The sequence below is a fragment of the Eschrichtius robustus genome, chromosome 12 (genome assembly GCF_028021215.1).
Source record: "Eschrichtius robustus isolate mEscRob2 chromosome 12, mEscRob2.pri, whole genome shotgun sequence".
NCBI classification, from domain to species: domain Eukaryota; kingdom Metazoa; phylum Chordata; class Mammalia; order Artiodactyla; family Eschrichtiidae; genus Eschrichtius; species Eschrichtius robustus.
In genome coordinates, this window is record NC_090835.1 from 16,546,196 (window position 1) to 16,561,242 (window position 15,047).

General features: G+C 38.4%; 1 protein-coding gene across 1 annotated transcript in view; it reads left to right on the top strand.

Moving 5' to 3' along the window:
* CNTN3 (contactin 3) overlaps positions 1-15,047 on the top strand; it is a 310,295-nt gene that overhangs the window by 99,573 nt on the left and 195,675 nt on the right. The window contains exon 3 of the mRNA XM_068557391.1: positions 14,075-14,201. Within this exon, the coding sequence (XP_068413492.1) occupies positions 14,075-14,201 (127 nt within the window). The remainder of the gene's footprint in view (positions 1-14,074; positions 14,202-15,047) is intronic.

Consider the following 15,047-nt stretch of genomic DNA (forward strand, 5'->3'; position numbering starts at 1 on the left):
TTCCATAAATTCATAGCTTGGATGTAACAAAATGTCCATAAACAGGCACCGTTTTTGCATCCATATTATTTTCAAAGGAAAATTCTTACTCAAAAACTGCTGCATATTTTAATTGGGGAAGTGGCAGGGCTCCTTAATCCCATTTTGTTGGTGAACCCTAAGGGTGCCCTGTCGCTTTTTCCTCCCCACCCATGAGACATGAAGATACAATTTATGTTCACTTCTGCATCTTACTTTCTTTGATCATTAGTCCACACTTTAAGTCTGAGACAATGTCAAGTGACAGAACTTTGTGATTAGATATGCAACACTGGATGCTATTTTAGATAAAGATGTTTTTAAATTTAAAATTATTTTATGTGGTAGGGAACAATCAAATTATGGATGCATCTTTACATATATAAGTTTCTCTGTGTATAATTTGAAGAAACTATAGGAGAAGATAGTCATTTTATCTGTTCTGATATGGCTTTCCATAAGCTTAAAGCAGTATCACATTATTGAACAGCTTTTTATTTGCCAGCTGTGGCAAGGAGAGAGGCTTAGCCATTTTTCTGTGGTGGGTAATTGTCCAGTGACTGCCAGTTTTCTTTTGTTTTTACAGAAGGCTAGCTAACAGTGCCCACGAGGAGCACCACATTTATTTCTTTGAAGGGTGTCAGTGAAAGTGAGAAGGTAAATGACATCTATAAATGGCTGAAACGTTAGAATTTATTTGTCCCTCAGTAGATAAATATATAAATGAAAATTATTCGACATCCTTTTTTATTTATTATTTCTTTTATCTTTCAAATCAATGACACAATCATTGGAGCCTGAAATAACTGCCGTTGGATTACAAATGCAATCGTGCAGTTTTGGGTCAGTGCGATACTACTACTTACAAAATTCCATGTTAGATGGTTAAGATTAAAATATTGCTGATAATAAAATGTTGGCTCAACATTCTATTCATTTTGAAAAGCATCTGTTGAGTGTGAAACACTGCTTTTTGGTCACACTACATTTTGGGTATTTATTGCTTAAAAAGAAGGACAAACAACAAACTCGATCTTGGCAAAAAAAAGAAAAGACAGAAAACTCCTGCACCCCTCCCTGGCTACCTAGATTTACCAATGTGCTTCCTCTTCCAGCTGCTGCCTGGCAGCTGAGGAATTAAGCTCTTATCTTGGTATTTGACTTACTGCTTTCTCTTTATACCACCCGGGTTTACTTTTCTTATTTATGACACTGCTGGAGACAAAGATAATATTTCCACCTGTCACTTAAACAGGAGGCAACTTGTTCCTTTTAACTAAAAGGACAGTTAAAAAAAAAAAAAAAAAGGAGGACTGTCTCAGGTAGACCTGAGCCCCAGCTTGTGATAAGTGACCTTGGGAGACTATTTCAAGGAAGAAGTGGCTCTTTTCTTCGTCTTATTGCATAGTCACTGAAGGCCCATCATCTGTGGAAGGTAGTCAAGAAAGAAAACTTAAGGCATGGTGTGTGATGGTGTGAGATGGTGTAGTGATTCATGAATTCACATCCTCTGAACCTGTGACTCCATTGACTTTTTTTTGCGTGGACGACACCTTTATGGTGTCTTGTTGACCTGCGAGAGTGGAATTTGTAGGCTGCCGTTTTGAGCGGCTCTGGTGACTAATTCATTGTTAATTCCAAGCATGTGAACACTCTTTGCTCCTCTAATCCTACAAGCAAGGAGGGGCGGTGAAGGCTGCTATCGACTGGACTTAATGCATCCAGGCAATGCTGGGATCAGTTGCTGCCGTTGTGACGTTGATTGGTTTTGGCCCTGGACATGGGGCACTGGTAAGTTTCAACAGTTATTCAGAGAACACCTGAATACTGGGAATAGCATTTCCCTGTTCTACCTTGTTCATTGCGGCATCATACACTCTCTTGTTCTGTACAACATAAAGGGCAATCTGATGTGCCACCCAGGGAGGTTTACGGACAGATGGCAATATGTGTGTTTTTTGTGTGTTTTTATACTAGCCTTAAGTTTTTGTAGCAGGGCTCCTGGAATTTTAGCCTCCAAATGAGATTTTCATTACTGGGGGTTCTTTTTTCATAGGATTTTTAAATACTTTGACTTTTTGACTGTGTAGGAAAACAGAGCTTTTCATTCTGATCCCATGAGTATGCATGTGTGTGTGCACACTCTTGCACATGATATTTAAACTCAAACATATGTACAAGAAATATATAAAAGTAGTCATATGCAGAGCATAATTATGTAGGTAGTTACGAAGTGTTGGCTGTTGAACAGTGTGCTGCATGGGTTTCTGAGTGACCATCCATCTTTTAGTTAAGATATAATATTTACTGCAGCATATGCCGTGCCCCACGTGCTTTTTTTATGTGCTTGATTACACAGCAGAGTAAAATGAGAATCCTCAGTGCTGTGGCAATTATTCCTATTACGGGAGAAGAGAGAAAATAAACATTCAGCTTACAACAGTATAAGAGAATCTCATGTTTTTTTCTGCTTCATGGGGTTTTTGAAAGCTGTTTGCTGTGATTTTGTTGAGTTTTCCATTGATACTGCTTTGGTGAGTAATTATTTGGAAACAGAGTGGAGAGTAAATACTTGTTGGAGAATCGTCTCTCAGTGAGAGCTGGTGCCATGGGTGTTATTAAGATTCCTTTTTTAAAAAATATTTTGAAGTTATCACCCTCCACTGATTAATAGGCACCTTTTGTCTTAGGCATAATACTTGCAATTATTTGCTCAAACCAGATAAGAGAACACAGGTGCCCGTGCTCACAACCACCATGAAGATAAGGACAATTCCATCCTGGTTTTCATGCCATGTAGGTATGAGACTCTAATGAATTAAGTCATTTATCAGACCACAGTGTCATAAGTTACTAGTCCTCAGTCAGAGGTAATTAAAAGTTTTATTTGAGGGCTAAGCAAAAATAGGCAATAGCAATACCATTTATGGCACTGCTGCTGTATTAAAATTTTTTGCTTATCCTTGCAACAAAAGCCCTATAATATTGGTATCATTCCTGCATAACAGTAGAGAACTCAGGGGCTCTGAGAGCTTAAGTGACTTGCCTAAAGCTAGATGGAAGTATTGGGGAAAAAAATCTTGTTTATCCCAAGGCAAAGTCGCTGTTCTGCTAATAGACATGGTCCTTCCTAAAGCCGTGGTCAGCACACATTTTTGTACAATATTCAGATAGTAAATATTTTTGGCTTTGTGGCCCATATGGTCTCTGTCATAACTACCCGTCTCTGCTACTGTAATGTGAAAGCAGCCATAGACAACACATAAACGAGTGGGCATGGTTGTGTTCCAGTGAAACTATTTATGGACACTGAAATTTGAATTTCATATAATTTTCATGTGTCGTGGAATATTATATTTTTGAATAAGGTGTCATAAAAAAACAGATGGCAGTTGAGTTTGGCCCGTGGCCCATAGTTTTCTGACCCCTGTCCTAAAGCATAAATACATGTTTTTTAAGATCATTTTTTGTCAAGCGCTTACTGTACTATCGTGGGCAAAGTATTTTGCCGTAAGGCAATAAAAAGCCATAGGTTGGGGAAAAAGGAGGAAACCTGCACACAAATTACTAAAATATAGAGGCTTGAGAGAGGTATAATCCAATTGAATTTCTGGTAAAGTGGGATTAATTTTGGCTGGACTATCAAAAGAGACTCTGTGTCTTGAATGATAGACTGGGGAAGCATTCCAGGCAGAAGAATGGTATCAGTCAGTTCAAGACAACTTATTTGGTAAACACAGTTATTTTGCACATAATTATAGGCGCAGTTCTTACTGACAACCCAGAATGTGTTACTCCCTGTAGGGCTGCCTTCAGGGAAAGCTGAGAATGTGCTCTCTCTGTATGACAGTGCCCAGATGAGGAGTGCCAGGAGAGAAAGAAGGCCCAGTATTGCTAGACCTACGGTTTTTTTTAAAGGTGACATTTGACTTTATGCCAAATACATTTGGATTTTTAAATGAGGCCAAACCAGAGTTTCCAAATATATATGATGGGTCACATCATACACGTTTCATATAATTAAAGAATCTCAGATTTACAAAACCCTGAAAAGACAATCTAGCTCAGGTTCTATCTGAACAACAAACGTGGCTTCCTAAGTAAAGCTCAAATTCTGAGATAAAGAGGCAGAACTGTGGAGTGTGTTCAGGCAGCCAACAGGCGACTGATTGAAATCCTAACCTTAGAAGAATTAGACTAAAGTGAGAATTCCATGCTGGTTATGTGTTAAGTAAATTTGTGGTTCACATAAATGATGTATCACAGATGTGGGGTTGTTTTGCAAAGAGATCCACTCCGTGGAATGGTAAAACTTGTGCAAATGCTGATGTTTTGAAACCCTCTTGAAACCCCTCTTGAAAGTAACTTTAAGCCCAGAAAACTTCCTTAGGGATCTGGGCAATATACAGCCTACCAAAAGCTCAACTTTTTTTGTTTTTAATGACTCTGGTGACTGTTCAAACAAGTCATTAAATCCAGAAACGGGGCTTTGCTTCAGCACTCAGAAATTATACAAGAGATTACTAATAAAGTGCTGTTGCTTATAAAAGTGCCATTCGTATGTGGCTTTAGGGAAGCAGCTCCTGCGTAGTACCTGTGTTTTCAGTACTCTGAGGGAGTGGCTGAATTGTAGGTGACCAAGATCCTGCAAGTTGCCCAAACAGAAATAGCCGCCTAATAACAGTGAATGCCTTGAGTGTAAGAACACAGTGGGGGTATTTCTAAGAGTCAGAGATGCAGTTACTCAGTTAGCTTCTGTAAGTTCATATTTTCATGTAATGGATTACTTTGTAGTTGGACATACATATTCCGGTTGGAGATAGGATACTTGCTTATACAATTGTCCTGAGACTGGCCAGATTCTTTCTTTGATCAGCAATAACATTTTGTAAGTTAAAACCATTTGCAATGAAGCATAGACACACACATTTCCTTTCAAATGTTCATTTACCAAGCTATCCAATATATACAATACGATGGGGATGCTTAGGGGGGTTGAAACGTGTGTTAAATATAGTCACTATCTTTTAAAAGTTTAAAGACTGGGGATGGAGGAGTTGTGAGTGAAAAACAAGTAAACGTAGTATATAGTAGGCTAGGGAAATTGTGCTGAATGAAATACACAAAAATTGTTCTAAGAATTCAGAATGGGGAAAGATTACTACTAAATGGTTATATGGAGGAAGGATTAATGAAATCATTTAGTGGAGTTTCTTTAGACCTCCTACATGACTGTAGCTTCTCATACCTACCACCAAAAGGTTCTCCAGAATGGTGGTACCAAAAATATAGAGAGAGGTAACTCATCCTCACCGGCCCTCAGGATTATTATTTATAATCCATGTCAGTATTAATGAAAGCAGTAACGTTCAAATGAGTACCATTTTTTATTCAGTGTTTAATATTCACTGAGAGTAAGGTGACTTGGTAGATGCAAAGTGGCTAGAGTAGGGCCTGATGGTCAGTGTTTATTTTTTCTTTGTTGACATTTGAGACTGTGCATGTGTTTTTGAAGTATTTATGACAAGGGATTTTGCTCCATGTTATACAGAACTGAGGAACACTGTGTTTTGGAATAAACTATGTTTCCTTCATTGCCAGGCTAGGAGTAGTGCACAATGTTGTTTGTTCTCCCCAAGCCTACGGAGGATGTAGCTGTTAAACAGATTTGGAGAAGGCTCTCTTGTCATCACTGCATCTTGCAACCACCATTTTGAATGTGGTTGGGTCTTTTCCTTCATTGCCAAGGTTGGTATCATTCTTAAATGAAGGAAATGAAAGAAATACCTTGCAATCATTACAATTCCGCTCCCCCCACCCCCCCCCACCCCCAGATAATAATCTAGGACACTGGGGACAAGAAAGGGTGCTTCTAGACCATGGATTATCAAATTGGGGGTAGAAAATGGAATAGAATAGAAGAGAAGAGAAAAAATGTTATGATTCAGCATGCAGTGAGAATTAGTATGATTTCAAGAAACTTTTTAATCAGTTGTGTGTGTGTGTATACACATGCACACTGTGTCTACAATAAATCATGATGAAAAATAAATCTTAATTGTGGATCAAATGAAAAATAATTTGAAAAGTTATTTAACTATTTAAGTTTCTGCAACTCTGAGAAACTTTCCCCTACCAACACCCATAGTTCCAAATACAGTTTTGGGAGTGGTTGTCCTTTGTCCTGCTTTCTTTGATCTCCATACCTTCCCTACAACCCAGCTTAATTCCCCTCAGTGGTCTAGAAATATAAAAGCAGGATCCTTGTTTGGGGAAAGAAGTGGGAAGAGAGATCTAGAGGGTATTTCATATACTTAGACATTTACAAACACAGTGCTGGCTTCTGCTTATGGAGGTGCAGGCAGGAAAAGAGTATGCTCTTTTCTGCTTTATGAGATTACAGCTGCAAAAATGCTACAAAATGCAATCACCAGTTCTCATTACTTCTTAACGGCTTCTCCATTACAACCTTAGGAATTCTTTATTGTATAATTATTTTTTCATAGAAAACAATAGCCTTCAACTAGAGTTTGATATGAAACATTCTTTCTAAAATACACGAAGAAAGTCATGCTTGGGCCCCAGAAAGCCTTGACCCAATCTCTTTGGTAAAGAATAGAAACCACAGATATAACCAGCTCTATTAAATTCTTTGAGAGCAGTATACTAAAGAAATGTTTTTAAAAGAGTTGATTAATGAAGTGTTTTCAATTCAGTATGATTGGGGAGAACCTTATGAATTTGCACACTTCAGAGATATTCAGTAAAAGTTGGTATAATAGAAAGTGGAGTTATAAGTGTTTTTTCTCTTTTCAAATAAATGAGTCATGGATTGTGTATTCCTGGGTGTATTGTACACATGGCACACTGCATCTAACAATAGCACTGTAACATTTTTTTATCATGTGGAGTTGCTATTAAGCCATCTAGCAAGAAAGGTATAATTATGGACTGGGTATTATGGAAAGATGTCAGGGAGATTCAAAAGCACTAGAACTCACATTCATAAAAAGACAATAACGTGTATTTAAATAAAGAAAGACAGAGTATTATGAAAACATTTTAATCTACTAAGACTTCAACCCATCTCCTCTAAGTTTGTTTTCTCCCCAGTACGTTATTTCCTGCAGTATGACTGTAAATTGGTTAAACGTATCACTGAAACGTAAAGATATTTCACAAATCAGAAATATAGCCATTGGATTAAAAGCATCAAGATACAATATTAGCTACCCTCAGAAGTATTCCCAAATTCTCTTATTTTACTCAACTGTATTACATATTGAATATTCATCCATCCAGTGAAACAGAGGACAACTTTCATCAAAATCTGTGATTGGTTTACTAAAGTGCTAAAGTCCAGATATTTAACCTTAAACATGACTATTAGGTAAGTAAATGTGTATGGGTATGAGTCTTATTGTGCTTTTTGTAGGCAGGTTGCAGGGAGAGGAAAAATACAATTCTTGGTTTAAAAAAATTGTCATGTGTTGAAAAGGATCTGCCACTTTAGGGAGGAGCATTCATTTATGTGAACGTTTATTTCTAGTACTTGTAAAGCTTGAACAGCCACTTTCAGTTCCAATTCCGTAACTATTGAATACTGCTTCTCATGCAGTTTCTCCATTTCTGTTTATGGGCAAAGCATGAAGTAACGATTGAGCAAATCAAGTAGTAAACTATTAACTTAGCAATTTAAAGAATTTTAGCACTTTCTAATGCCCTCTGTCACGCTGTCACACTCCAGCATTTTTCCTTTTAACCTAATTGCTTGATAACATTTCCAGGTGTGGGAAATGGATGAATTAGTTATTCCTCATGTTTTATTGTTCTTTCTCATCTAAAGTATGCTATATTGTCTTTTCCCTGTTTTGTTTTGTTAATTTTTTTTTTTAGCATGTGAGTTAGAGTAGATTGAGCTGCAGGTGACAACGAGTCAGAGGTTTATTTTTTCCAACACGTGATGTTTAGAGTTAACGTGGTTCATGTTGGTTCAAGAACTCAAAGGTGTGAGGACCCTTTCCTAGAAGCCTCTAGCAGATTTTCCTTTACCTCTTGTTATGGGTTGAAATGTATCCCCTCAATATTTGTGTGTTGAAGCCCTAATCCTCAGGAACTCGGAATGTGACCTTATCTGGACACAGGGTCATTGCAGATGTAATTAGTGAAGATTAGATCATCAGGGTGGACCCAAATGCATTATGCATGTATCCTTATTAAGGGGGGAAATTCGGATATAGAGACACACAGAGAGGGAAGATGAGGTGAAGAGACCCAGGGAGAAGAGGACACCTATAAGCCAGGGAGACAAGCCTGGAACAGATCCTCACCTCAGAGCCCTCGGAAGAAATCAACCATGCCCACACCTTGATTTGAGAATTCTAGCCTCCAAACTGTGAGACAAATTAAGTTCTGTTGCTTAAACAACCCAGTTTGTGGTGGTACTCTGTTATGGCAGACCTAGCAAACTAATATACCCCTTTTTGGCTGTTACTGGTCTCATAACCCAATCTCCCCTGTCTACCCTGCTTTCCAGTGAAAAACTACAAAGAGTCCTGGAAAGGTAACATATCTGGTTCTTTCAGCATCTCTGATGAAAAGGCAAGTTCTGAAGGCAAGGAAAACAATTAGGGAAGAACTGCTGTGTAGACAACCGACAGTATCTGCCACAGCTAGTTTTGCACATGGTGTGCGTGTCTGGCCTTCAAATATTTGTTAAAGAAATGAATTATCTTAAGATTGAATTCTTCAGCCTTCCCTGACATTGGAAGAATATAAATGGAATTTTATTTTAGTCATCCCTTGCTTTTTTTTTTTAAAGCATTTTCTAGCTGTAGACCGCCGATGCCAAAATCAAAGGTGATGTCCCACTGCTACAGAGTGTTTCCATCTTAAATTTTCTTTCCTGTGGAATAGTAAGGCCTGGAATTTAGATCTCATCTCACTGGCAGCATATTATTTTACTTTCTCTGTCCTGGGCTAGAGATCCTTCTGTTTGGGTCAGATATCTCTTTTAACTACATTGAATATTCCTTTCTAGATCCACCTTCTTTTACATTCTGCCTTAAACAGCACTACCAACCCTAGCTCTCTTTTTGGATTTACCCTCTTCATTTCCTCCTTTTTTGTGTCATGTAGCTATGATGTAAGTCAGCAAGGGAAAATGGGGTACGCTTTCCTTTTCTGTAGGAATTTCAGAGATAACACTGTAGTATTTTAGGACTTTTATTTCTTGTAGTAAAAGTAATGCAACTGCCTGCGATCCTTTGTTCCTCTCTGTCATTCTTCATGGAAATTGTGTGGAGTATGACCATTAGAATTGATTGGCCACAGCTTGATCTTTTAGTGACATTACCTTAGGAGCTCATAAAGCTTGTACTTACATTCAAAGGGAGTTATTACTAGTAGCCTCTGGGTGTTTGGAGGGGAAAAAAAACACCTCAGGATTGGATTTTTGGAATTATTAGTCCTGTTCGGAGGTGTTATATGCCGTTTATTTTAGGTTGTAAACTTAAAATGGAGCTTGGGAGCCAGGCCAGCATATCAAAAAAATGCCCCCGTCACAAAAAGTAAAGTTTAGCATCAATCTAAATGTTACATTGAATCCATTTAGTTAGGCATGAGGCCCCCTTCCGTTTTCAGCCAAGCTGCTTTTTGCTGGTTATGAATATCTGTATGAATAGTCAAGGTTTTGTCCTTTGGAGGATCAAAATTAGCTTTGAAGAAACTGTTGGATAATTTGCTTTAGGTTAGCAAAGACTTCAGAATCTTTTCCTTTTAAGCTTATATTGCTGGCAGGAGACTAGAACATTATAACCCGGCATCTCTCATCACCGATATTATTCTGGGGAAACAAGATTGAGTGGCCTCTGTGTGTTTTCTGAGTATGAAGCGTGGACGAACCTGTCATGTTTGATTTTTTTCTTTATAAATTTATTTATTTATCTTTGGCTGCATTGGGTCTTCATTGCTGTGCACAGTCTTTCTCTAGTTGCGGCGAGCAGGGGCCACTCTTCGTTGCGGTGCGCGGGCTTCTCATTTGCAGTGGCTTCTCTTGTTGCGGAGCACGGGCTCTAGGCGCGCGGGCTTCAGTAGTTGTGGCCTGCGGGCTCTAGGGTGCAGGCTCAGTAGTTGTGGCACACGGGCTTAGTTGCTCCGCGGCATGTGGGATCTTCCCGGACCAGGGCTCGAACCCGTGTCCCCTGAATTGGCAGGCGGATTCTTAACCACTGTGCCACCAGGGAAGTTCCTGATTATTAATTTGTACTTAAATTTTAGGAGGTGTTGGAGACTCTTGAATGGCTGCTGATGGTCTGAAAAGCCTTTAGGAGCCTTAAATTTCAGAAATGGCGGGTATGTGCCTCACAGGCTGTTAACTCCAGTGTCATCAGGAAATACTGAAGTTGAAAAAGCAAACTGATGGTTAATTTTCACCTTTGAGCATATTTAGAACAGTGTGGTTTAATGGAAACGGAAAACAAACCAAGACTGTGACCACTGGGGTGTGATCCCAGGTCTCTCACCAAAACACTGTGTTAACTTGGTTGGTTATTTAACCTCTCTGGGTCTCATTTCTTCTGGGGAGGCCAAACAACTACCAGGTGAGAAAATAAGCTCTGGAATTAAAATCTTAGCTTTATCAGTCACCAGCTGTAAATTAATATCTGCCTTATATTGAGTTATTGAGAGAATTTCTTCATTCATCTTAATTGTGTATTCAGCAGATATTGAATATCTGCCATCTTCTAGGAGTTGGGGAGGCAGCAATGAATTAGATACAGATAAATAACAAACACTCTTATAAACGTGTATACTGTTTACAGGTAGTGAGAGACAGTGAGATGTGCTGATACGTGGTGGAAGTGAGGGGTGAGTAATGACTTAGAGGGGGGGAGCAGTCTCATTTAAGCTGAGAAGATGACAGTTATGCTGAGTTCTGAATGACAAAAGGAAACCAGAGCACAAGAAGAAGAAGGAAGGTCAACCCAAAGCTCAGCATGTCTGAGAGGCGAAGACAAGGATGGCGGTGCAGCTGGACCTCAGAAAGTAGGGGATGGGTCAAAGGCAGCCTGGGAATAGGGAGATGAGGCTGACAAATGGCTGAGTACAGTGCCTGGCACATAAATGTTAGTAAATTAGCTATTATCATCCCTCTTTCAAAAGGGTCTCAGCAAAAAATGTTTCTAAGTATTTAATACCATCATCTAAAATGTATAGCAGTCTCTAGAGAAGAATTAGAACATCATTTGGGAATTTGACTTTTATTGGATGATGATGGATGTTTGGGTTTTCATTGTGGTCACTTGTAGGAAATTTTAAAAAAACCTCTCTTTGTCTTTTGCATTGAAATCACCCCCTTCGTACCTAGACCGAGTTTTCCTTCTGTTGGTTTCCTTCCCCAACTTACCTGCTAGTTTCAAATGTATGTCATTATGTTAAAATATTATTGCTTTCAAGCCCTGTGTACATCAGTTCGTCAGGACAGTGATGCTATACCATCTCCTAAATGAATAAAATATATGTCACTGAAAATAAATCAGAAGCCATTGCACTAGAAACAATGCTATGAAAAATCCACCCTCTTTGCAAATATTTACAAACAGACATTGTAACAGACAGAAGTATGTTCAAATTAATAAAACACTGTCATTTTTGTATTTATTTTTATGCAGTAAACTGTTTGAAGGGAAAAAATTCAAGAAAATGACAACATTGGTTCTTTTTTGATTTGATTAGTAGCTGTTTCAAAATTCCTTTCCTCTGGAGGTTGTCCTTTTCCGCAAAGGAAAAGTGAGATTTTCTTTTTCCTTGTGACGTTTTCCCCTTATGTGTAAATAAAAACCAGGGACTTGTGGCATTGACATATATGCACTACCAAATGTAAAATAGATAGCTAGTGAGAAGCAGCTGCATAGCACAGGGAGATCGGCTCGGTGCTTTGTGTCCACCTAGAGGGGTGGGATAGGGAAGGTGGGAGGGAGACGTAAGAGGGAGGGGATATGGGGATATATGTATATGTATAGCTGATTTCATTTTGTTAAACAGCAGAAAGTAACAACATTGTAAAGCAAAAAACAAAAACGAAAACAAAAACCAGGGACTTCCGAGGATAGCCCACTGCTTTCTTAAATCATGGTGGGCAGTAGTAAGGGTTAACCGTATGGTGATGTTGCAGTGCAAGGCTGCCCAGAGTTAGCCAAACTTTGAAGTTTGAGTGCACAGTCCCCAGACTGCCCTCATTTATATCATCAGTTGTGAATTCTGAGTTTGGTTAGTCACGAGAAGAACTGACAGGAGTCACTGAAAGCTGTTATACTCATGGTTATGGTTTATTACCGGGAAAAGATACATATTAAAATCAGCCAAAGGAAGAGAAGCATAGGGCAGACTCTAGAAGAGTCCTGAATGCTAAGCTTTTGTTGTCCCCAGGATGTGTTACCATCCTGGTGTTTTTGTGTGACAGCACACGAGGAGTATTGGCAACCAGAAAGCTCGCCAGACCTCAGCATCCAAAGTTTTTACTGGGGCTTCATTCTGCAGTCATGGTTGATTGATTGCATGTGGGGTTGAGAGCAGTTTCCAAGTCACCTCATCCCATGTGGCCAAATCTCCTACTGTCAGTCATGTGGTTGGTCTTTCTAGTGTGGTCAGCCCCCATCCAGGACTATCAGGTGTGGCCACTCCCACCCTCAGACCCAGGGTGGCCAGTCCTCACACTAAACAAAGGCACTGCTATCAGGTAAGACATAGATTACCTCCCAAAGGCCAGATTAATGGCAAGGCCAAATTCACTGGGCAGAAGTCCAGAGGGTATCACTACAAGGACTGGAATCAGATAATCTCCAGTGTGTACATTCTGAGAAGCTGTGTGTACTTGCTCGCTTCACCTAACCACTCTTAGATTCCACACTTCGCTTCTGTGCACTGGGAATAATTACGGTACTTACCTCACAGAGCGTGGCGGAGATTAAAGAAAAGATGTGGGCACATGGGGTTCACGTGGTGGCTTTGCTGCTTTTTCTTCATTTCAATGATTATTTTCAGTATTATGTTACTTTATTATTCCAGTTATTATGGGAAACATTTTTATTAATGTTGTAATGTTATTACTTAGTTAAGTAGCCAAAATGGTTTCTGGGCTTTTGGGGGTTACTTCCCGTCTCATTTTCTTTGTCGTCTGTTCATGGGTTGTCTTTGTCTCTTAGTCTGATTATTCATTCTCTGCAACTTTACTGAGCATTTCAAGATAGGACAGAAAAGAGCTTTTTTTTTTTTCCCCCCCTGTGAATATGTTTGTTTTCAGAAAGGCTCTGGTAATGATTATACAATTGCAGTAGCATAAGCATTTGGTGATGGCATTATCTCATTCCTTTTGAAATTCATAGTACAAAGACACAGGTTTTTAATTTTGTGTGTGTGTGTATGTGGAAATTCTCAGAATGTTCAAGTTCTCTTAACCAACGTAGGAACACTTTTTAAAGGACCCTTGTTCAGTGCTGTATCCTTCTTTTCAATTTGCTAGTAGTAAAATGGAAATCCCACCAAATATTGAGTGTTCTGAGGTCAGAATGCAAAATAACATTGTCAGCATTCAGATTTGCAGGCATGGTAGGGTTTTATGAGAAAGACAATAGTCAGGGATTCAACTGATTTTCAATACAGCTTAAGTTTTGTAAAGAGGCTTATGACAGAAAGGCGTCCTAGACTAGGTAATTTACCAACGATAATTTAGGTAGAGTTTATGTTACAAAAAGTAATTAGTACAGCCTTATTTATTCTTTTAAGTAATCTTATTAATATGGCAGTGGTTTTGATAGTAATTTTCATTCTCTTAGAAGTGTTACTAGGCTGTTAAAGATGGCTTAAGTGATGCTTACAAACAAAGCAGTGCCTACAGGGCACCTTTGTGGATGAGGGAAGAAGCAAAGCCTGCTTTTTCTTTCCTTTTTTTTTTTTAAAAGAGCAGACACTAGTTGCTTGCTTTTCTTCTTTAATTGTAGAGTGCAGCTTGTACAGTAGCTTTTACTTATTACGATTATTTTTCCCACCCATGTAGGTGAGCTGCTCTTACAAGGCCCAGTGTTTATCAAAGAACCCAGCAACAGCATTTTTCCTGTTGGTTCAGAGGATAAAAAAATAACTTTAAATTGTGAAGCACGAGGCAACCCTTCACCTCATTACAGGTACAGTGGAATGTTTGAAAATCCAAATTAAGAAAAAACGGTGTAGCAATTGTGAACTTTATTTTGCTTCCGTATATTTATGCTATCAGTAAGAAATAATACATGAAGCTATAGTTGTCTGCTATATTCAGCAGAGTTCATACATAAACATTTGGCTCCATATTGTGTATATTTGATTGATTATCACTTTACAGTAAGATTTCTTGATTAAAGAGAAACATGGTGGAGTCTCTTAAATAAACAGTGTTTTTTCATTGATTTGTGGTAAAACAATGTATAGATTTGGATTTACATGTAGTCCTGGGAACACATCCATTGTGGGGATGAAATTCAATGTGTTGTAAAGGTATGTAGCAATCATAGTTTGAGAAAAAGGTAACAGCATCTATCCTTCCTCTGCTATTTTACTGAGTATATGTTAGAAAGTTCATTAAGTATAGAAGAATAAAATGCATTCCTACTGAAGTCATTTTAATTATTCTTGAAGAGAAAATAAATTTATTATATTTTTTCATGTGAAAGTGTGTATCTCAGATTATGTAAATAATGACTTGTTCACTGAAAACTTTCAAACAACACAGAAAGGTATAAGGAAAAAAGAAAAAAAAGTGAACTCCCATCACCTTAAGATAAAAATATTAACATTTGGGAGATGATGGTGGATTATTTGGATGGGATGGATATTTACTTTATTAAATAATACAAGATTAACAATTTTTACTTTTAGGGGTGCTCAGGGGGCCCACTTTAATGAAGAGATGAATTATTTATAAATAGCATATGCTGCTTTCATATAAATGGTTACGAGAAAATGCTTGAGGTACCTTGAAAACAACATGCTCTTGA